General features: G+C 39.2%; 1 protein-coding gene across 37 annotated transcripts in view; it reads left to right on the forward strand.

Annotated features, from left to right (window-relative positions):
* Positions 1-22,299, forward strand: part of SIPA1L1 (signal induced proliferation associated 1 like 1) — a 415,163-nt gene that overhangs the window by 252,014 nt on the left and 140,850 nt on the right. For 25 of the 37 annotated variants that reach the window (XM_055362226.2, XM_055362236.2, XM_055362244.2 and 22 more), the window contains one exon: positions 11,460-13,259. In XM_055362226.2, the coding sequence (XP_055218201.1) occupies positions 11,762-13,259 (1,498 nt within the window). In that variant the 5' untranslated portion in view covers positions 11,460-11,761. Of the gene's footprint in view, positions 1-461; positions 515-10,157; positions 10,818-11,459; positions 13,260-22,299 lie in introns of those variants that run through there. The other 12 variants (XM_063697940.1, XM_055362243.2, XM_055362249.2 and 9 more) reach the window with 4 other exon arrangements.

The following is a 22,299-nucleotide window of genomic DNA, read 5'->3' on the forward strand; positions in this document are numbered from 1 at the left end:
CAAGGGTACTAAGCTTAGGTGCTTTCAGGATAAGGATTGGACAGATCTTTTCCTCAAGAGCCTGAAAGTCTCACTGGGGAGAGAAGGCTGAACCACAGGTAGACTGAGTCTTGAAATTTCAGTAAGTAGCAGAAAGGGAAGCATTTTTAGAAAGGAGGGTGCCCTGGTACAAGGAACATGGCTTAGGGATCAGACTCTCGAGCAGTGACCCAGTCTCGTCTAAGCTTCTGGGTCTTCAGGTACAAACTGCAGTAGATAATAGCTCTTTAAAGATTGCTTTAGCGAGTTAGTGAGATAATGAGCAGTGCCTGATGCATACATAACTGGTTACAATGGATGGAAACAGATTATTGAACAAGCATGCTCTGAAAGGACAGCATGGTGCAACAGGCAGGGTAAGAGTAGGGGAATGAGGAAATCTGGATGTAAACCTGGACTTGACACTTGCTATTTAATCCTAGGTGGACTTACAGTTTCTGGCTACTACTGGTGGAAAATGATGGGCTCAGACAAGGTATTCTTTATAATTTACAGTTTTAAATTGTCAATATTGAATTCTTCATGCAGGCTGAGTCACTTGGTAGAGCTTTATGAACAGGGCACAGTGGTTTGTCTAGGGCAAGCCTGTTTCCTTCTGTTAATATAAGAAGGAAACAGTTTGTGGGCAGGTGCCAGTTACTCTTGAATTCCAGGCCTAAAATCCAGGCCTAAATAAGAAAATAATGGCAGGGGCCAGGTGCAGTGGCTCATGCCTGTAATCCCAGACTTCGGGAAGCCGAGGCAGGTGGATCACGAGGTCAGGAGATTGAGACCAGCCTGGCCAACATGGTGAAACCCCGTCTCTACTAAAAATATAAAAATTAGCCAGGTGTGGTGGCGGGCACCTGCAGTCCCAGCCACTCGGGTGGCTGAGGCAGGAGAATCGCTTGAACCTGGGAGGCAGAGGCTGCAGTGAGCCGAGATCGTGCCATTGCACTCCAGCCTGGGCGACAGAGCAAAAAAAAAAAAAGAAAAAGAAAATAATGGCATGGCAGTTGAGGAGCCACTGAAGGTTCTCAAAGTGACATGACTACCATAGCATTTTTAAAAAGTTAAAGTTAATTATCAATAAATACTTTTTCTCTCACTGTATCCATATCCACAGGATATAGAAATTCATGCCTGGGCTGGACTGCAGAAGTGGTACACAGGCTATAAGGGAGCCTTTTTTTCTTTTATAATATATTTTCAAAGTAGTTTTTCTGCCATAAATTTTGTAACCACTAGCCCAGTATTGAGAGAGAGCCTGCTATATAGTGAGCACTTATTTTTTTTTTTTTTTTGGAGACAAATCTCACTCCATTGCCCAGGCTGGAGTTCAGTGGTGCAATCTCAGCTTACTGCAACCTCCGCCTCCCATGTTCAAATGATTCTTCTGCCTCAACCTCCCAAGTAGCTGGGATTACAGGCACATAGAACCACACCCAGCTAATTTTTGTATTCTTTTAGTAGATGTGGGGTTTCACCATGTTGGCCAGGCTGGTCTTGAACTCCTGATCTCAGGTGATCCGCCCGCCTTGGCCTCCCAAAGTGCTGGGATTACAGGTGTGAGCCATTGCGCCCAGCTGCACTTTGTGTTATACACAATTTACTTAACTTTATGACTTGTTGGGCATGTCTTTTTTTTTTGAAACGGTCTTGCTCTGTCACCCAAGCTGGAGTGCAGTGGTCCGATGGCAGCTAATTCCAGCCTCAAACCTCTGAGCTCAAGCAGCCCTCCCACCTCAGCCTCCTGAATGGCTGGGACCACAGGCACACACCCCCATGCCTGGCTAATTTTTTTTATTTTTTATTTTTTCTTTCTCCGAGACGGAGTCTTGCTCTGGCACCCAGGCTGGAGTGCAGTGGTGCGATCTCGCCTCACTGCAGCCTCTGCCGCCCGGATTCAACCAGTTCTCCTACCTCAGCCTCCCAAGTAGCTCGGATTACAGGCACACGCTATCATGCCTGGCTAATTTTTGTAGTTTTAGTAGAGACAGGGTTTCACCATGTGGACCAGGCTGATCTTGAACTCCTGACCTCATGATCTGCCCACCTTGGCCTCCCAAAGTGCTGGGATTACAGGCGTGAGCCACTGCTCCCGGACTTTTTATTTTTTATTTTTTAGTAGAGACAAGGTCTTGCTTTGTTTGAGGTCTTGCTTTGTTTGAGTCCATGCTGGTCTCAAACTCCTGAGCTCAAGTGATCCTCCCTCCTCAGCCTTCCAAAGTGCTGGGATTACAGTTGTGAGCCGCTGCACCTGGCCTGACCACTCCTTTACCTCTCTATGCTCTTTCTTCATTCGTAAAATGGAGATACAGTTAACCCTTGAATAATGCAGCGATTGTGGCACCAAAACTCCCACCCTGCATGCAGTTGAATATTTGAGTATAACTTTTGATTCCCCCAGAACTTGACTAATAGCCTACTGTTTACCAGGAGCCTTACTGATAACATGAACAGTGAATGAACACATAGTTTGTATGTTACATGTATTATATAGTGTGTTCTTACAGTAAGTAAACTAATGAAGAGAAAATGTTATTAAGAAAATCATCAGGAAGATACATTTGCAGTACTTTACTGTATTTGTCAGTACTGTAAATTTACTTCATCTGTCTGACGTGGCAGGCAACTGCAGCTGCAGACTTCAGTCCATGGTACAGATCAAACAATCCAACTCTTTCTTATAAAATCCTGACTTTGCTTCTTGGGAGCACTTTTAGCATCACTAGTGGCACTTCATATGGGTCCCATGGTGTTATTTGGGGTTAACGTATTTTACTAAGCGTGAAAAATACACCAGAACCACGAGAGGTCACCTTTTTACTCTGAAATGAAGTTTGTGAGAGAGAGGAACTGCTCACCTGGAGAGGATTAGTTTTTAATCAGAGAATTGTAATACTTGAGCTCACCGCAATAGCAGCAGGATATGGCTATGAAATTATTTTAGGAGTACAGTATGTATTACAATTAATTGTATGCAGTTATGATTGAATATTACATCTTTACGTTTGTTTACATTTCTCTCAGCTGCAGACCGCACCGTTTATGATCTTTCTGTGCATAAGTTGTGATACATTTTAGCTCCTTAAGTAGATTTATGTATTTTCTATGGTAGCAAATGATAAAATAGACTAATATCTTACATGTATTTTCTGCATTCATGACATTCCTAACTTTTTATTGATTTTTTTTCTATATTTCTAGGCTATGTAGTTTTTTCAAATTGTCACAATTCTCCAAAATATTTTTTAGTGTATTTATTGAAAAAAAATCTACAGATAAGTGGCCCTCCCTGTTCAAACCTGTGTTGTTCAAGGGTCAGCTGTACTCCTGGGGTGCTGGTGAGGACTGAAGGAGAGGAATGAGCATGTGTGAGAAAACGAAATGGGTGACGGAGTCCTGCTGTCTTAGATCCCTTGAGGGAGAGAGGTTATGCTCAGAGATAACGGTACAGTCAGACAGACACAGGAACCATCTGCAGTCTGTATTTAAGGACATGCTAAGGCAATGTGGAGTAATTTTAAGTTTTTTCTTTTACATTCTAGGTTCTTGGGTGGTATTTCAAAATCTGCTAAGGGAAATATGCTTACTGTTGATATCAATCATGATTAATAATAGTTTGGATATTATGTTCACCCATTGTTCTTATGCTCCTTTCTGCTTTTTTCCTAAGCCAGATTTAAATGTGTTTTTTCAAGTGCAGTTTCTTAAATTCTTTTTGGAACATAAATATTCAAATAAGAAAACTGCACTATCCTTAATAAAGGCATTCGTGGTGTTCCTTCCTACTGATCCCCCTCCCGTTTCCTACATACTTGTCTTCTTTTTCCAGTTAGATAATAGAGACTTGAGGGTAGAGATGGCGCCCTGTGTCACTGACAGTGACTGTCTCAAATCGCCAATGTTAGCAGCCTGAAAATTTGTCTTAGAGATGCAGATTCTCTGCTGCGTTTTTTACAAAGTTCATTATATGTGGATCAAAGGCAATTTTCATGGCTTATCTAATGTAAATCTGACTTCATCGCTTTCTCTTCTGCCCTCAAAGAAGAAAATCAGTACTACCAGGTTCTTCTTCCCCAGTGTGTGATTCCTTGAGCCACTGATACCACGTAGTACTTTAGTAAAGCTCTCCAGGGTGTTGGTGTGAGTCCACATAGAGACATTCTTCAGATTTAGCCTCAATCCTGCAGGAGGAGGACTGTGAAAAGGACAGAATATACGTAGGAAAGTAGATGCTTCCCAGGAAAGGGGAACTAATGATGGCAACCTGTGCTCTGCGTAGGTACCCTCATCTGATTTTCCTAGGTCACTACAGTCTCGGGAGGGGACAAGGTGAAGGCTGCTGGGCACAAGGGAACTTTTATGTCAATATTAAATATAAGGAAAGCATCTGTAAATGAGGAAATATAAGCAATTGTGTTAATCATCTATGTGAAATAATTATTCAAATCCTATAAATACTGCTAATCTTATAATCTGTAGTACTCTCTACTTTATACAGCCTTCTTTGATTTCATTTTAATTAGGGGATTTAGCACAAGAACATCTTACAGGAAGGACCTGACATCTGTTGGATTTTTACTTTTTTTGGTGATTTGAATGGTTGGAGGTTTAACAAAGTATAGTATCTTAGAATTAGTATTTAAACGTGTGGTCATCATACTGCATTCCCAGATCATATTTTATATTTTTAGCAACAGAAAGATGGCTTTTTTTCTCATAAGTTTTGTTTCTGATTATGAAGGTGACACATGTTCATTTCAGAAAATAAAAGATATAAGCAGAAATTACTCATAATCAAAAGACAAACATTGTCAGTCCTTTGGTGAACTAACTTTGCCCTTTTAATCTGTCTGCCTGCCTGCCTGCCTATCTATCTATAACATATCAAAATTTGTAATGTATTTTCAGTTTTTTATCCTGTATTCATCTGAAATATGGGCCTGTTTGTCCCCAGTTATGTTCAATAGGATGCATGATATAAAATGTTTGATTTTTTTTTTAAGTGAGTCCATGGTCAAATCAGTTAAGAAATTTCTTAGTTTAATAAAATTAGTGGTGGTGGTGGTGGTGTTTTCTGCTTTTTAATAAAAATAATGGGAACTCACTATGTTACCCAGGCTCGTCTCAAACTCCTGGGCTTAAGAAACCCTCCCACCTCAGCCTCCCAAAGTGTTGGGATTACAGGCGTGAGCCACTGTGGCTGCAGATTTCTTGGAGGCCCTAATAGACCAACATATATCAAGATGTCCTAAGCAAGGTGATATATACAGTGTATTACTGCCTTATTTAATTATAGAATGCTTTTTTGTGGGTTTCTTGAATTTGAGCATAGTTTGGGAAAATGGGCAAGCACTTACCCCGTGTGCTGGATACTTACTGGTTGTCCCGGGGCATCTATTTCTCACATTCCTCTTTCCCCAGATATATTTGGTAATAAGTTATTTAATACCAGATTTGATTTGATAATCAGTTGTTCAATTTACAGTATTGGGTGAATAAGTTTTTTTAATGTATTTTAAATGTATGACAGTTGTATTTTATCATACAATTATTATGTTAAAAACACTCATTTACTTCTTCGGTCTCATCTGGTCTCTTGCTATCCTGATGGCAGGCATGGAAACTGTCAATGCCGCCAATGAGTTAGTGAGCTTTTGGTTTGTTTTCCTTTAAAGTGTTATTATAACTTATCACACCTCAAACACTATTTTCCTCTAATAATTCTGTTTCACTTTTACCTTTCTACTTACTACCTTTTACTCCTTTTGCCCTTCCTACTTTAAGCTGTCCCAACTTAGGTCTTTGGTATTTTATTATGTGCTTATTGCATGAGATTAGTCATATTTAAATGTAAGAGATAAACATTGACATGTACTTCTGTTCTCCTTCATTTTGCCAGCTGTTGAATCAATTTACTACTTGCCAATTATTCCACCATGGGTTGGGTGCACTGGCTTACTCCTGTAATCTCAGCACTTTGGTAGGCTCCCTTGAACCCAGGAGTTAAAGATCAGCCTGGGCAACATAGCAATACCCCATTTCTACAAAAAATTTTAAAAATTAACCAAGCATGGTGAGGCATGCTTGTAGTCCTAGCTACTCAAGAGGCCAAGGTGGGAGGATCACTTGAGCCTGGGAGTTCAAGGCTGCAGTGAGCCATGATCATACAACCAAACACCAGCCTGGGTGACAGAGCAAGACCCTGTCTCAAATAGTAATAATAATAATATTATTATTCCACCACGTAGCTTGTTCCCGCATTCTTTATCATTCTTCTGCCCTCAAGCTTTCTGCCAGACTTTTGTGTTCTTTCCTTCACCTTCAGCTATACAAACTATATTCAAGCTTAACAAAACCTTAGAAGCGTAACTTTCTTCACTGAACTTTTTTAGCTACGAGGGTGAGTGGGAGGGAAATGTGGTTTTCCTTTTTGATCCTTCCTGTGTCCAAACAGGCACACTTTAAGTTGCTTTCTTATCTCTAAATTCAAATACAGCTTTATCATGTTACATGTTTTGTATCTATAACTTTTCTATTCACTTTGTTAATTTTACCAAAAGTTTTTTTGACTCGACTTTGTTTCCATCAGTGTTGTCTCTTTCAGAGAGTGAACATTAGGAGAGCAGGAACTAGATTTATCAACTGTTTTTCTCAACTCTTCCTGCTTTTTGTTGAAGGGGGAATACAGAAATGAAAGGAGGTAGAAATTCCATTCTAAAAAGTTTTATGCTGATTCATAAATCTTAAATTATCCATGACATTGCACTAAGATGTGTTTCAGGCTAACTTGAAAGAGTGAGCCATCCCTTCTGTCTGAGATGCAACTTTTATGTAATGTGAGTGGAATTCAGGAAAGCCAAGAAGGGACGTAAAGAAAATAGTTTGCCTTATTTGATTATCTTAGCTCATCTAATATTCAAGTACCGTGAAGTTATATTTCTGTTTTTAAATAGTGTTCTATTACATTCTGAAGTAAGAATATTTACAGGCATTCTAAGTCTGTGTACACAAGTTCAAAAACTATTTCTATTTTTTTGTTGTTGTTTGTTTGAGAGCCTGGGTATTACCATGTTACCTAGGCTGGTCTCAAATTCTTGGGCTCAAGCCATCTGCCTGCCTTGGCCTTCTAAAGTGCTGGGATTACAGGCACAAGCCACTGTGCTGGGCCTGGAAATTTTCATAAATACTTCTGAAGTGTGTATCTCTGAATTATTGGGGCATTTGAATAGTTATTCATCAGCACAGTTCCTTCTACTGCTCTGAAACATTGAGAGCTGGCGTTGTATTTTAGGCTGTACCAGTTAAAGAATCTGAGAAGATCTCATTTTGGAATGTGGAAGTATTTTATGAGGAACGCTACATCTTTCTGGTGACCCTACCATATTGCACTGTAATTCTTTCACAACAGGAACTGTAGTGTTCCCCCAACCCCACCCCCTTTCCCACATCTTCTTCCTGTAACCTTTAAACTGCTCTTTATGCCCTTGGCACGATGTTGTTTCTTTCATTCTATTCCTTGAATTACTGTGCTCCCTTCCTTACCACTTAATCATTTCTTGAAAAAAAATTTTTTTCATTATTCTGCTTGTTGGTTATTTCATTGTAAAATAGGTAAATAAAGAAGATGTCAAATGAGCACCTACCTCTATTTTATCTGAAGTTTAGTGGAGAAGATCATGACCAGAGATTTGGAGGTAACAGTATAGAGATGATATTTAAAGCTGCAGGCACCTACAGTATCACCAGACAGAGTACTGGTTGCCATGCAGATTTCCATCCAATAACTTAATTATTCTGCCTTTGTTCAGCTGCACAGACAAATGTGATCCAGCCCAATCAACACTCTGCTTTCCACAGTGATATTATTACTCCAGTGGACCCATGCTTCTGTCTCATCCTAATACACTCAGTGCTCACATGCATCCTGATAGAAATACCTTTTATACCCCTTTCCAGAAATATGAAAAATGGCAAGAGAGATAAACCATAGACACCACCTTTTCAATGGACCCCAACTAAAGACTGAGTAGTGGGCAAAAAGAGGCAAGAGAAAATGAAGAAGCACATGGTTATCACAGAGGTCCAGAAAGGAGAGGTTCAGGATGGAGGATGGGTTCAGGAGTACAGATGCTTCACAGAGCCAGAATGACAAGGGATTTTTGGCAATCAAGAGATCCCATAAGAGGTTCTGCTTTCAGCATTCTCAGGGACTTGATATTCTAAATGCTGACCTACTGTGGTACAACTAGTCCCAGCAGGAGATAGTTCCTGTTATTAAAGAGCTTACAATAAAAAGGGAAAGTGTATAGGAAGGAGGCATGACCCATGCATCCGCCGTCATCTTCTTACTTGTCTGTGTCTCCCTGCTACACCTGGAGCTTTCCTTGAAGGAGGGACTGGTGGATGTATGGTCCATGCTCTGAAGACACTACAGAAACATAGGGGATGATTTGGACGAGAGGAGGAAGCATTTCTTCTGGAAGAATGGTGGTTTAGGTTGTGAGAGATCTTGAGTGATGAAAAGACTTTCAACTAGTTGAATTGAACTCACTGAACTAAACTATGGGCCCTCTAGATGGAATTAGTATTCTAGCTACCTGGATCTACCATAGACTTAGATAGTATCTAGAGCTGTAAAATTAAACATGTAATAAGGAAAATTTTTATATAGCCTGCTCTTTCAACAGATGGAGGTGACATGCTGTGAATTCGTATTGCTCTTCTGTTTAATTCTATTGCTTTTTACCATATTGGTACTTAGGCAGGTTTGCTGATATTTAAGAGAGTTGCTAATCATTGTCAGCATAGGTTTGCTGTTTCAGTCAACCCTAAGGAATAGATGTGAAGGTATTATTGATCTGTCATCATATGATACACATCGATGGACAGCATTATTTTTGACTGGTAGTTTAATAAGTGCAAAGCATGTATATTTCCATATATGCTAGTCAGTGCCCAAAGTTTATATTGTACTCCAAAGGGGTTTGATGCTATAAATAAGAATGAGAAAAGGGAGGGAGGGAGGGAGGGAGATGGAAAATGAGAGGGAGAAAAAAAATACATAGAAAAGGAAGGTCCTTATGACTGAAAAAAAATCTGTTATTTAACATAATTGCCCATCTCGAACCTCATCAGTTTTTACAAGCCATTAAAACGTGGCTTCTGTCTCTCCCATGTGCTTATTTATATTTTGAAATGAAAAGAAAACATTGAGTCGTTGTTATATAATGTAATGGGAGTCTTGAAATTTCTTTTGAATTGGTAAGAAATTTTTATATTTAAAAATAAGATTTTATAAACTCATTAAAAATATTGGAAGTATATGAGATGGTTTGGAAGAGAAATACTGATGGTGGAGACTGAGCATTTCCAAGTCAGTTTTATTTCTTGTATTTTACTGCCAGCTTTTAGTTTCCTCCTCTAATGGAAATAACTTCACATATCCTGGGAAAGACAGCTCTGCAGTAAAGTATTTTCTAAGGCACATGAAATGTGGCAAGAGTTTTTATCATGGTGGGATTGGTGTGTTGTCCTTTTAGAGAATGAATGTTTGGGGAATGAAAGATGATTTATTTGGATTTCTGTGAGGTTGTGAGAAATGTTGAAAGCATATAATTTTTATAAGAATCTACTTTAGAAGTATTATTTATGCTGTGTAGAGTATTCATTGAAATAATCAGCTTTTTGGGAGATGTTGAACAGATGTTTGCATTTTGGTTCAATTGATCAATTTTCCTTCCATTTTATGAGAATCACTTCTTGAACCTTTGCTGTGGCCATATATGCTGTCCTTTGATATCCTCGGAAGCAACAGTTAGCATGTTTTGTCACTTGAAGGGTTATCATTGAAAGAGGAACATGTAAAGTTCTGGAATGTAAAGGGAATAATAGCAGTCTGACAGTAGAGGTATCTAGAAAGCTCAAAAGCCAGGTTTAATTAGGTAGCAGTGCAAAACTATTATCCCTTTTACAAAAGATGGTGAAGAGGAGTGCTAGTGAAAACAATTGGCATTTATCTGAATGGCTCCACGGACTCAGCCAGCACGAGCCCAGCCAGAGCTCGCCTCACCCTGCATTCTGCAGGCAGCATGCATTTTTTTTTTTTGAAACACCCCTACATGTTCCAGCCTTTAAATAGCAGCGAGTCTTCTAAAATGATGCTGTGTGCTGCAAGAGAAATGAAAGCGCCTGCCTTGGAGGCAGGAAGCCGACTAGGGAGATGCTTAATTATCGTGGAAGTAAGTGCTTGTTACCATTGAGTGGAGAGTGCAGCAAGTGCAGGTCGTCCTCCGGTGTCAGAGCCGTGATTTGTAGACAATGCTGCCCTGTCAGCTCAGTGCTGGTTCAGCAGCATCTTTCCAAACATGTATTTGGCAAGAATTTAAAGGCCACCTCTTGTGTAATTTGTGGAGTCTTGGAAAAGGAGCCTCTGCCTTTCTTTTCAGAATGTACGCAACCATGCAGAATTTTGTACTCAGAATCTGTGTCTCCTGCCTTCTGCCTGACGTGCTCATGAGGAAGTTCGTTTCCATGCCCGTCACCTGGAAGGATGCTAACAGTTCTCTGTAATCTGTTGGGGATATGGAGAGGGCCACCCAGAGCTGTGTTTTGTTTCTGCCGTCTTCATAAATTAGCACTGATGGGGTGGAGTAGGTTGTACTGCATGAGGAAATGCAGGCATTTTGTTCATTAGTGAGATACTTCTAGCTTTTAAGAGTACAAGAAACTAAGGAGAGCTTGGGAAGAGGTGGTGGTGAATGCTGGATTCATTCTGCAATATCCTCGTCTCGGTAAGTAATAAAGTAGAGGAAAATACAAAAGAGTGCTAATGGATATAATGGCTCCGGGAAAACCCTTTTTATTTATTTTTTCCTGCTGTATTTGTTTTTGCCAACTATGTTAAGCCTTTGTAAGGAAACAAAAAACATGTATTGATTTTGGAATAGAGGAGTTAAAAAGTGATTGTTGCAGCATATTCAGTAAAGTCATTTTTCAGTTTTTACTTTTGTCAGAAAACTGTGTTGCTCTAATTATCTTATTCACTTGGTTACATCTCAAACTTCTGGTCATCACAGTAGCTCATGATGTTCTACATTTTTAGAGGTCATTGGAGCAAAAGTCTGTACTTTGGGTAGGAGCCATGATATCCAGAACAAGATGTACCCCTCCCTCTGCCCCCCATTTTATGAAACAGTTCAATTAAGATGAAGTCTTAATAGTCTTTTTTTTTAGAATATAAATTATGGATTTTATCAAATGGTTTTTACTTTTTTCCTTTCTTTCAAACCTGCTTTACTAAAAATATGGATTGTGGAACTGTGAATCCTAATCCATTATTGAGTCTTTTATCTTAATGTGTCTGGTTTTGACAATTGCATGTTTGTTTTTAGATGTATTTATCTGCTAATTCAAATTATCCTTTTCTCTTTTAGAGAAAGCATGGGATTATGGCAACCACAGAATCTCAGTAGTACAAGTTCCATTCAGTTTTTTCTGAAAGAAAGCCCTCTGTTAAAGTGAAGCAAAGAAACTGTTGTGGATTATAACGTTTAGAAGTTCCAAATTTTCAGTGCTTTACAAATAAAGCATTATTTAACCTTTTAAATGAAAAAGATTAAGATCTCATGCAACTGTTGTATTTTCTGGAAGCCATTCTCCAAAAGGGAAGTGCACATTTAAAACACAGATATGATGGTCCTTGCTGCAGGGATTTAAGTCTACTTGCTTTTACATCATGACCAGCTTGAAACGGTCACAGACAGAAAGGCCTCTTGCCACTGACAGGGCCTCTGTTGTTGGCACAGACGGCACCCCCAAAGTCCACACTGATGATTTCTACATGCGGCGCTTCCGGTCCCAAAATGGCAGCTTAGGATCATCAGTTATGGCTCCTGTAGGACCCCCCCGAAGTGAAGGTTCTCACCATATAACCTCAACCCCCGGAGTCCCAAAAATGGGGGTAAGGGCAAGGATTGCAGATTGGCCCCCAAGAAAGGAAAACATAAAAGAATCTAGCCGTTCAAGCCAGGAAATAGAAACCTCAAGTTGCCTTGATAGCCTGTCCTCCAAAAGCAGTCCTGTGAGTCAGGGAAGTTCTGTTAGCCTCAATTCCAATGACTCAGCCATGCTGAAAAGCATACAGAACACGCTGAAAAACAAGACAAGACCGTCGGAGAACATGGACTCCAGATTTCTCATGCCTGAAGCCTACCCCAGCTCCCCCAGAAAAGCTCTTCGCAGAATACGCCAGCGAAGCAACAGTGATATCACCATAAGTGAACTTGATGTGGATAGCTTTGATGAATGTATCTCACCTACATACAAGACTGGACCATCACTGCACAGGGAATATGGTAGCACATCTTCAATTGATAAACAGGGAACATCCGGAGAAAGCTTTTTTGATTTGTTAAAGGGCTACAAAGATGACAAATCTGATCGAGGTCCAACTCCAACCAAGCTCAGTGACTTTCTCATTACTGGTGGTGGCAAGGGTTCTGGTTTCTCTTTGGATGTAATAGACGGGCCTATCTCACAGAGAGAGAACCTCAGGCTTTTTAAGGAAAGGGAAAAACCACTCAAGCGACGTTCAAAATCTGAAACTGGAGACTCATCTATTTTTCGTAAATTGCGCAATGCCAAAGGTGAAGAACTTGGGAAGTCATCAGATCTTGAAGATAACCGATCAGAAGACTCTGTCAGGCCCTGGACATGTCCAAAGTGCTTTGCCCACTATGATGTCCAGAGTATATTATTTGATTTGAATGAGGCAATTATGAACAGGCACAATGTTATTAAGAGGAGAAACACCACCACTGGAGCTTCCGCAGCTGCCGTGGCATCCTTGGTCTCTGGACCTCTGTCTCATTCAGCCAGTTTTAGCTCCCCAATGGGCAGCACAGAGGACCTGAATTCCAAAGGAAGCCTCAGCATGGACCAGGGAGATGATAAAAGCAATGAGCTTGTAATGAGCTGTCCATATTTTCGGAATGAGATAGGTGGAGAAGGGGAGAGGAAAATCAGCCTTTCGAAATCAAATTCTGGCTCCTTTAGTGGATGTGAAAGTGCCTCCTTTGAGTCTACCCTTAGTTCCCATTGCACAAATGCAGGAGTGGCAGTACTTGAAGTGCCCAAGGAGAACTTGGTGTTGCACCTAGATAGAGTGAAAAGATACATCGTGGAACACGTAGATCTGGGTGCATACTATTATAGAAAATTTTTCTACCAGAAGGGTAAGTAGAGATCCTTTATTTCTTACGTTTTCTTTTGCAGTACTTTCTGAAGAAAAGTACTGTGTATTAAGATATTTATTAACAATGTGACATAAGATTTGCATGTCTTATCTTTCTTGATGGTAAAATAGCTAAATAACCATTTGCTCAATTTATTTCTTTTTGCATTTTTTGAGTTACTTTCTCCTTTCAGATATATAAATGTCTTGTATGTTAAATAGTACTTTTACAAATAAAAAGCCCCTTTGACTTAGCGATTGAAATTATAGTCTTTGTTGTACAGTAGATTTGCTGTGTCACCTTTAGGGATAAATGTACCAAGTTGAAAATATTTGAAATATAGCTGTTGTTTAAGGATTGCAAAACAGTTTTAATGCTACTTTCATTTTTTATCACTTCCACAGTAAGTACAGGAATCATTTCTTTGCTGCTTCAATGTTGTCATCAGTAGGTGGTAATTATAATATATTCCTGTCCATTTACAGGAAGTATTGTGAAAACAAATTACATTATTTGACAAAAGTCACAGAGCCAGTAAGTCTCAGTGCCAAGAATCAAATCTAGGTCTTTGAGTAGAAAAGGCACTGAAGAGAGAAGTACCTTTGACATAAGGGCCACTTCCTTTCTAATCTTTTCTTTGAGTGGGAGAGTAAAAAAAAAAAAAATATATATATATATATATATACACACACACACACACACACACACACACACACATATATACACACATATATATACACATATATATTTGAGATTATACTTTATACACAGTTTTATCTCATACTTTTAAGAAAGACCATTGTGATTTACCGAAAAGTAAGTAGTATAAGTGAACCCTTACAAGCTTTTTGAGTAGCGTTAATTAAGGAATGAGTTTAAGTCATCCAGGTAGACAGATGAGGAAACAGGATGCTTACCCACGAAGGACATACCTCTGTGTTCCATTAGCTAGATCGGTCATCTCTGTAGCCAAGTGAAGAAGCCTGTGGCGAGAGGCTCCCTGTCTGCAAACTACTCTCGCAGTGTTTTGATTTCCACTGTTTTGGGGTTTTGAATGGTATTTAAAATTATTTAAAATTATTGAATGGTATTTAAAATTATGAGTGAAGTTTAGTTTCAAATATAGTACTCATAGCTTTATAACAATTGCTTTAGAATAAAGCATGTCTTAATATTACTACATGATAGGTCCCATTCCAGAAGGCTTGTTGACGGAAACAATCTTGTCTCGTGACTAAACATCCATGTCTCATTCCTACATATCTATAGCGTGGGTCTTGGAATCAATATTGTATTGCATACCCTGATGTCATTTTTAAACATTTATCTTCTCAGAATAATTTTCTGAAGTTTATATTTTAGAAATTACATCTCTGTTACACTGTCCTTTAAGGTACAAGGTTTCTCATTCTTGCCAACTTGGCATTTGGGGGTGAGATGATTCTTTGTTGGGGTGGGGTGGAGTAGGGGGCTGTCCTGTGTATTGTAGGATGTAGGATGCTTAGCAGCATCCCTGGCTTCCACACTATTAATGCCAGTAGGTTTTACTCCTCCCTCTAGTTGTGACAGCCTAAAATGTCTTCAGGCATTGCCAAATGTCTCTTAGGAGGTAAACTAACCCCTAGCTGAGAACCCCTGCTTTACTGTACCTATGCAAATTTTCTGCAGGTGTGTCTGAGCTGTCGATAGGTGGAGGCAAAATGACCTCCACCCAAAACTGACACTGAAACATATTAGTTATAATCTAATTTATGTAATAATGGGTACTTTTTTCCTATTAGGCAGTATAATAATATTATTATAATAATGAACATTTTGGGTACTTACTGTGTACCAGGCACTGTACTAGGCATTTGCTATGCCACATTTTCTCATTTCAATCTCTTGATGCCCAGGAAGGTAGGTACTATTGTTAACCTTATTTTCCAGTTGAGAAAACTGGAGCTTAAGTGATAGGCTCTCATGGAGCTAGTAAATGTTGGAGCCAGGCTGTCTGAACAGAGTCATGTTCTTAATCACTGTTCTCTGATCTCTGCTAGGTTAAAGAGATGGAGAATCTTAAAGTATTTTATCTTTCAAAAGTCTGGAATAAAAATGTGAATGCCTAGATTCCAGATTAATCCTGTTTGTTCATAACAACCTCATAAATCTAATAGCCACTAATCCAGTAGTTACTAACTTGAAGCATGGAAAATACCCTCTTACCCAGCATAATTGGAACTAGTGAGTTGAAAATATCAACTCAAGCAGGGAATTGTTAAAAAGTATACATTCAAACTGTTTTATTATCATTAACACATATAAGAATATGTTTGCCAAACTCTTGTGAGGCCAAGGGCTTTTCTTTGACAATGATTCTACTCTTTTAAATTCTTAATTGTGTTAATAGGCTAAACCATAAGAATAAAAACATAGAGACTAACAACATAATCTGAGTACAAAATCTTAGATTTCATAATTTTTTTCTCATTTTTTCATAGCTGTCCTGCCCACATTTAATCCAACAGCTTTCTTTTTAATGACTTGCCTTTATTAAGTTTGTATAAAGCCTTAGTTTTTAATAGGAACAACGTTTATCTTTTGTACTCATATTTCATCAGCTTTCATGATTAAATTTCATAATTAAAATAGCAAGTCAATTGGTATAAACAGCCCACTCTTTGTCAGCATGAGGTCCAGCTGGCAGGAACAGAAAGTATGTATGGCACTTAGGGATCACCCACTAGACTGCTAGTGCCATTGGGTATTCGTCAGCGTGGTTTGCAGGAAAATTATGAGCAGTGGTTAATCCAGGAAGTTGTTCAGTGGAAGTCAGTTACACAGAGTGCTTACTGTAAGAGCTTTTCTTGGGCCACACAACTTAGAATTTTCAAGTCAGACAGGCAATTTGTTACAGTATGATAATATACCACAAATAGTGGCTCTGGATAACAAAATTTGGAGCAGAAATTAAGCTCTGTAAAGTATAAACTGTACATTTTAAAAATTGTTATTTATACTTTTATATAGTATAAAACATATCTAAACAAACAACTCTGTCTTATAATAGACAACTTTAATTCACTGAAATTAGCAGACTAACTCATTTTTCCTAATCAGAACCTTAAAGCAAGTCTTCTTGTTGAAGGAGTACATCAGTGTCAGATGTAATTTATCCTCTAGCACCAAGGTGTGGCAGTGCTGACCTGGCTGTCACTCAGCCTCTTATCACCGGGCAGTTTCCATTTGGCTGCCTAATGCATTCCTGACTTCACTGTGGCTAAGTCTTAGGTGGGGAGGGGGTGGAAGGGGAGTACTTTACTAAAGTATGCTATACAGCTGATATTATATGTAAAAATCATATTTGGCTGATGAAGCTATAATCACTTTATTATTACGTTGTTTTTATAAACATTATTTTACAAATTTAGACTTCAGAGGATATTTTAGTCCAACATAGAAGCCAGGTCCATTGCTGGAAAAATGCTGGATCAATAGAGGAATCCCATTGTTTGTATTTAGTAAAATAAGCAACATGCCATTGATGCTTTTCTTTCCAGTCCTTTCTCATGCCCACTTCTCTTTGCCATTTTGCTAGTGAGTGTATGTTTATATTGAGAACCAGGATTAAATGACAGTAATAATATAGCTAACATTCATCGTGTTACTTCTTTGTACTTTTTTGAGTTCCTCACTTAATGCCCATTGGACATTAAGGTGGATCTGTCCTGGTGATAGAAGTCCAGGTGATAGCCACATCCTCCTTACGGAGGCACAGACTAGGCAGTAGGGCTGCATTCAGATTAACCTGAATTACTTATCTTCCTTTGAGTATGTATGTGTTTTGTGTTTTATTTATTTATTTATTTATTTATTTATTTATTTATTGAGACAGAGTCTCACTCTGTCACCTAGGCTGGAGTGCAGTGGCACGATCTCAGCTCACTGCAATCTTTGTCTCCTGGATTCAAGCAATTCTCGTGCCTCAGCCTCCCAGGTAGCTGGGATTACAGGTGTGCAGCACTGTGCCAAGCTAATTTTTGTTTTTTTAGTAGAGATGGGGTTTCACCACGTTGGCAAGGCTGGTCTCAAACTCCTGGCCTTAAGTGATCTGCCTGCCTTGGCCTACCAAAGTGCTGGTATTACAAGCGTGAGCCACCGTGCCTGGCCTTGTGTTTTCATTTAGATAGTCACCATGATCAGAGTACTAAGGAAATTTATAAGTGGAAAATACTAAGTTATAGAATAATTATAATGTTGCCTATATCCTGCATAGCTTGTTGAGGAGGAGACCCTTTCCAAGCCATTACTCATCTTGATTTCTGTGGCCCCACAGGACTTCTTCAATTTTGCACTGAGTGTATAATTGTCTATGAAGTGTGTTCTCCTTGAATCCTATACAGAGGAATGCATTAATGAAGACAGAGGAGCCCATGGGCTCTTGGCAGTGGCATTTGTTGCTCCACTGATCAACAGTGTTGATAGGCTTGTCTTCATGGTAGGTGGAGTGTTACTCTCAAAGTCAAGTTACTGAAGATGCTGTGATAGGGAAGGGCCTCCCTCTACTGCACACTGCCCAGGAGAAACACAATATCTGGTCTGAAGCGCATCTAAGAGTATTTTCCCATTCCTTAAAAGAGGGAAGACTAATGCTTATGCACCTAAATATTCTTTGGATAACTGTAAGCCACCAGATTTGATTGTTCTTACTGTTCACCTTCCTCCTCCTCCTCCTCCATTCCAAAACACATACAAATCAGGTTGAACAGTGATTGAGGAGACAAAGCACATTTCAGTTGCTGTTTTCTGTCTTTACCTCTCACCCTCTTGTAATCAGCCATCTTTAACGTAGTTTCTTTAGAATACCACACTTATCTTGATTTGTACTAAAGTTACAGCTTTAACACTCTCATATACTCTCAATTTTGCTATCAAGAGCTGTTTTTCAAGTTCCAGTCTGTCAAATAAGCATCATTAAATAGCTGTTATAAATTTTAGTGGATTATTTTTTAGTGCATATAGAACATCAGGGAATATGATTAGCTAAATATATTTCTAAAAATGTGTGCTTATTTTGTTTATTCAGTTTTTTTTGCTTTTTAAAAAATCCTTCTGCTATGTAAATATTAGGCTTGAGAAAAGTACCATAGAATGCCTTACAATTCAGTGTTCTTTAAGTATAGTTATTCTACTTCTAGTTTTTTTATGTGGACAGTTTTAGATTTCAGATAAATGGTAAACTCCAAGGTCAATGAGTCTGTTCTGCTGAACCATGTTGTGTTCTACGCTGTTGAATTTAGCAGTTATTTTCTGCCAAAATGAATTGAATGGTGAAAGTTTTTATACATATATAATAATTAATTGTTTTAATGCCCTTGCCTTTCATTTTTTATTGAAGTATTTTTCAATGTAGTTTCATTTTTAAACACTCTATTTATATATAATCTATGTAATTCATTCGAAGGTAGCTCTCTATGTATTCTCTCACAGGGAGATTGGAGGCACTAAATGCCTTCCTGAGAAGCTAAGCTAGGAGTGTGTTTTGCTGCTGTCCTTTTATCTGCTCAGGGCTTCCAGAAGCAAGAAAGCTAGTAGGTATTGTGGTTTTGTGTGTTTGCTGCTTGGAAAGCAGAGGTCCTCTCTTTTCTTCACGGTGATCTCGAAGTCCCAGCGTGGCTCAGCTGCAAGCGTGGCTCAGCTGTACCCTGATCTGGAAGGCTTTCACAGTGCCTGAGCCTCTGAAGCCAGAGGTTTTTAGAAGCTGCTTAAAAGGGCGTGGGCTTCAACTGCTCCTACATGTGTTTTATTTTAAAATCAAGATAGGCCATCAAAGACCACACTAGTTCAACACTTAACTTTATTAAAGGTCATCTTTTTAAGAGCCAGTCATATAAAAACAGAGTTTGTTTTGCAGTAAAGCTGGTGATGAAGACATTTTCATTGTGTCATTCATCAGCCCCTTTAGAAAGTTCACGTGAAAAATTTATTTTAGAATTTGATGCCAGAAGTTGAAACCGGTAGCTACCAAATGCCTGCCTTTCTGATGATAGGTATTTTGTGTGTGTGTTTTGTGTCACTGTATGTCTTGTTTTACTTCAACTCCCAGAACCAAATTTGATGCTCAACTATACAACTTTGATTATTAACACATCTGCTTCCACTTTCATCTTTTATTTTCCTATTGTTTCATTAGCATGATTTATATATATCCTGTATCATTAATGACCTCAATTCTTTTTGGAAAAAGATGATTAGCCTACATTTATATCCAAATAAAACGCCTTTGTCCCCAGGCTTTCTCCTTAGTTCCGGCTGCATTTCTCACCAGCTGTTAATCTGCCTCTACCCAGATGGCTATCTCATTGGCATCTGTAACCCATGTGCAGAGAGATTTGGAGTTCACCATTTTTTCCCCTCCTCATCATTGCTCTCCTTCTGTAAAGCTCCTTCTGTAAAGCTTCTGTAAAGCTCCTTCATTAAAGCTTCTTTGATGCCTCCTTTATCTTCATTGTGTTCAGCCTACAATCTCTAGTCTACCTTCAAATTGCAGGTAACTTCTGTTCCTTATGTCCCATTCGCAATTCTTTATGTAACTTCAGGGCCTCATGCTTCTTACCCAAATTCTAGGTTTCTTAGTCCCTTTATAGTCTACCGTGCTCAAAATCTAACCTCTTGTCTTTGCCAGATAGTCCTTTATTTAATCATGTAACAAACATGTGGGTCATCTGAGAGGCAGATGCTGAGACTATACAGGACTGCAAGTGGTTAGGGGCTTGGATGAGAGTAACTTAGGTTACTCTGCGAAAGATAATTTCGCAGAGAAAGGCTTCAGTCCTTCAAAGGAAAGAGGAGACAAAGGAAGATTAGGCAGGGAGAGCCTCAGACCATGATGCAGATCTGACAAAGTGTCAGTCAATGCAAAGGGTCAAAAATGAGCATTAGAGAAGCATTACTAGAGCATTACTCCTTGTTGGGGAGTAATAGCCAGGTCCTGTTACCCCAGCATGCTCAGCTATTGACTAGGGGCTGCCCAGGAGGAGTGTGGCCCAGCTCAAAAATTGTAGTAGATTTGAAGGCACTGCATCCAGAGACTTTTAACTAATCCTATTTCTTGTGACCGAACTGGTTGCAGGTTCTTTCTAGAAGGGAAATCAGAGTGTTGCACCAACATACAAAAATGCATTATCCAATTTACTATTGTCAAGAGTACCTTCATTTTTTTAAAGTAGTTTTAAAAATTAAAATAACTGCACATTTATTCACTCATTTATCCATTTGTTCAGTCATTCAAATAATATTTAGCATCTATTTTGTGCCAGATACAGTGTCTGGAGGAGAACAAATAGAGATACACCTCTGCCTTCATGGTATTTATAGCCTCCAATTAGTGCAGTTAAGATGAATGGGAAGCTATTAAACAGAGGTTTTTTAAAAAGTCTTCTACAATCTCTTTGCTTCCTTTGTTGGAACTCTGTTTTGATGGGTGGTGAACCCCTGGACTTATCTTCCCTTTTTTTCTCTTTTGTAATTTCAATTTCTTTTTATTTTTGTTCTGTACTCATCAATTTCATCTTATGACAAGCAGTTGCTATGTAGCTCTGTATGTTCTATCAGTCCTTTCAGTGAATTTTATTTTTAGCAGTCATATTTTTAATCCCCCAATAACTCATTTTTTTTTGTTTTTAGACAGGGTCTTCCACTGTCACAGGCTGGAGTGCAGTGGCGTGATTATGGCTCACTGCAGCCTCAAAGTCCTGGGCTCAAGGGATCCTCCCATCTCAGCCTCCTCAACAGCTGGGATCACAAGCGTGCATCATCATGCCTGGCTAATTTTTTTAGATTTTTTTTTTTTGTTTGTAGAGATGTGGTGTCACCATGTCACCCAGGCTGGTCTCAAACTCTTGGGCTCAAGCAATCCTCCCACCTCAGCCTCCCAAAGAGCTGAGATTATGGACATGAGCCACTGTGCCCGCCTTATAGTTATCTTTCATAATCGTTTTTTCTTATATAACCTCCCCTCCCATTTCTCTATTGGTATTAATTAAGATTTTTTTCTAAGTTCTTTTTCTTGAATAACCTGTATCTTCCTGTTTGTATATTTTACTTTTCTTATTTTTGTTGTTTTTTCTTCTTCATGCTGTTAGTTGTCCAGTGATCTTTATCACATTCATGAATAAAGGCTGAGGTGGCTTATTGTAAATGGCTTGGGTTCCCCTGCAGCTCCCCAGCCGATCTCTTCTTACATAGGAGAAGTAGTGTAACCTTTCTATAGGAAGGTGTCCCTGTGGAGTAAGGGAGCAATGATCAGGCTGCACGATAGAAACCCACATGTGTGTCAAAATTAGAAGGGTTTTATCATGTTCCACTCCTGCATGGAGCTGAGTTTCCTTCCCCTGCCTCAGGGTATACACTGGAATAGGTTACTCTTCTTTCCTCTCTTGCCTACCTGACAGGCTCCTGCCTGTCCTCCAGGGTTATGCAACCCTCTGAACCCCTCTCCTGCAAGGTTTAGATGCTCTCCCACCACTGACCTGACCCACCCTAGCACCTCTTGTTCTGCATGATGATTTCTATGCTGCATTAATTCACAGCCAGCCTAAGCATGCTTTGAAGGCAAGGGCCACAGAATAGAAGGTCAGGTTTTACAAATGAATGAATGTTTGTTGCTGAACAAGGCCTAAAATTTATTGAGTTGAGGAGCCAATATGTCTTGTATTCATAGCATCAGGAAGAAAAAGGTAGAGGAAGCCGTCTGTGTATATGGCCTTGTGTTATACTCCAGACACTGAATAATATGTTGCAGTTCCTCTTCCTCTCTTTTCAGGAAATGAGATTACAGACAGGTCTGTGTGTGGTCATGGTGGTTACCAAGACCACTAATTGATCCCCACAGGCACAAAACGCCATCATAGAGACTGATTTTTACTATTGTAAACTTTACTGGACACAACTGATGGGAGCTAAAATCAGTGAATGACTGTTTCAGGAGAAATGGGAGGAGAAGCAGGATTTGCATGATCTCCAGGTATCTCCCTTAAGACATTCGTAAACTACAGGAGGA

This window comes from Gorilla gorilla, chromosome 15 (assembly GCF_029281585.2).
Source record: "Gorilla gorilla gorilla isolate KB3781 chromosome 15, NHGRI_mGorGor1-v2.1_pri, whole genome shotgun sequence".
Taxonomy (NCBI): domain Eukaryota; kingdom Metazoa; phylum Chordata; class Mammalia; order Primates; family Hominidae; genus Gorilla; species Gorilla gorilla.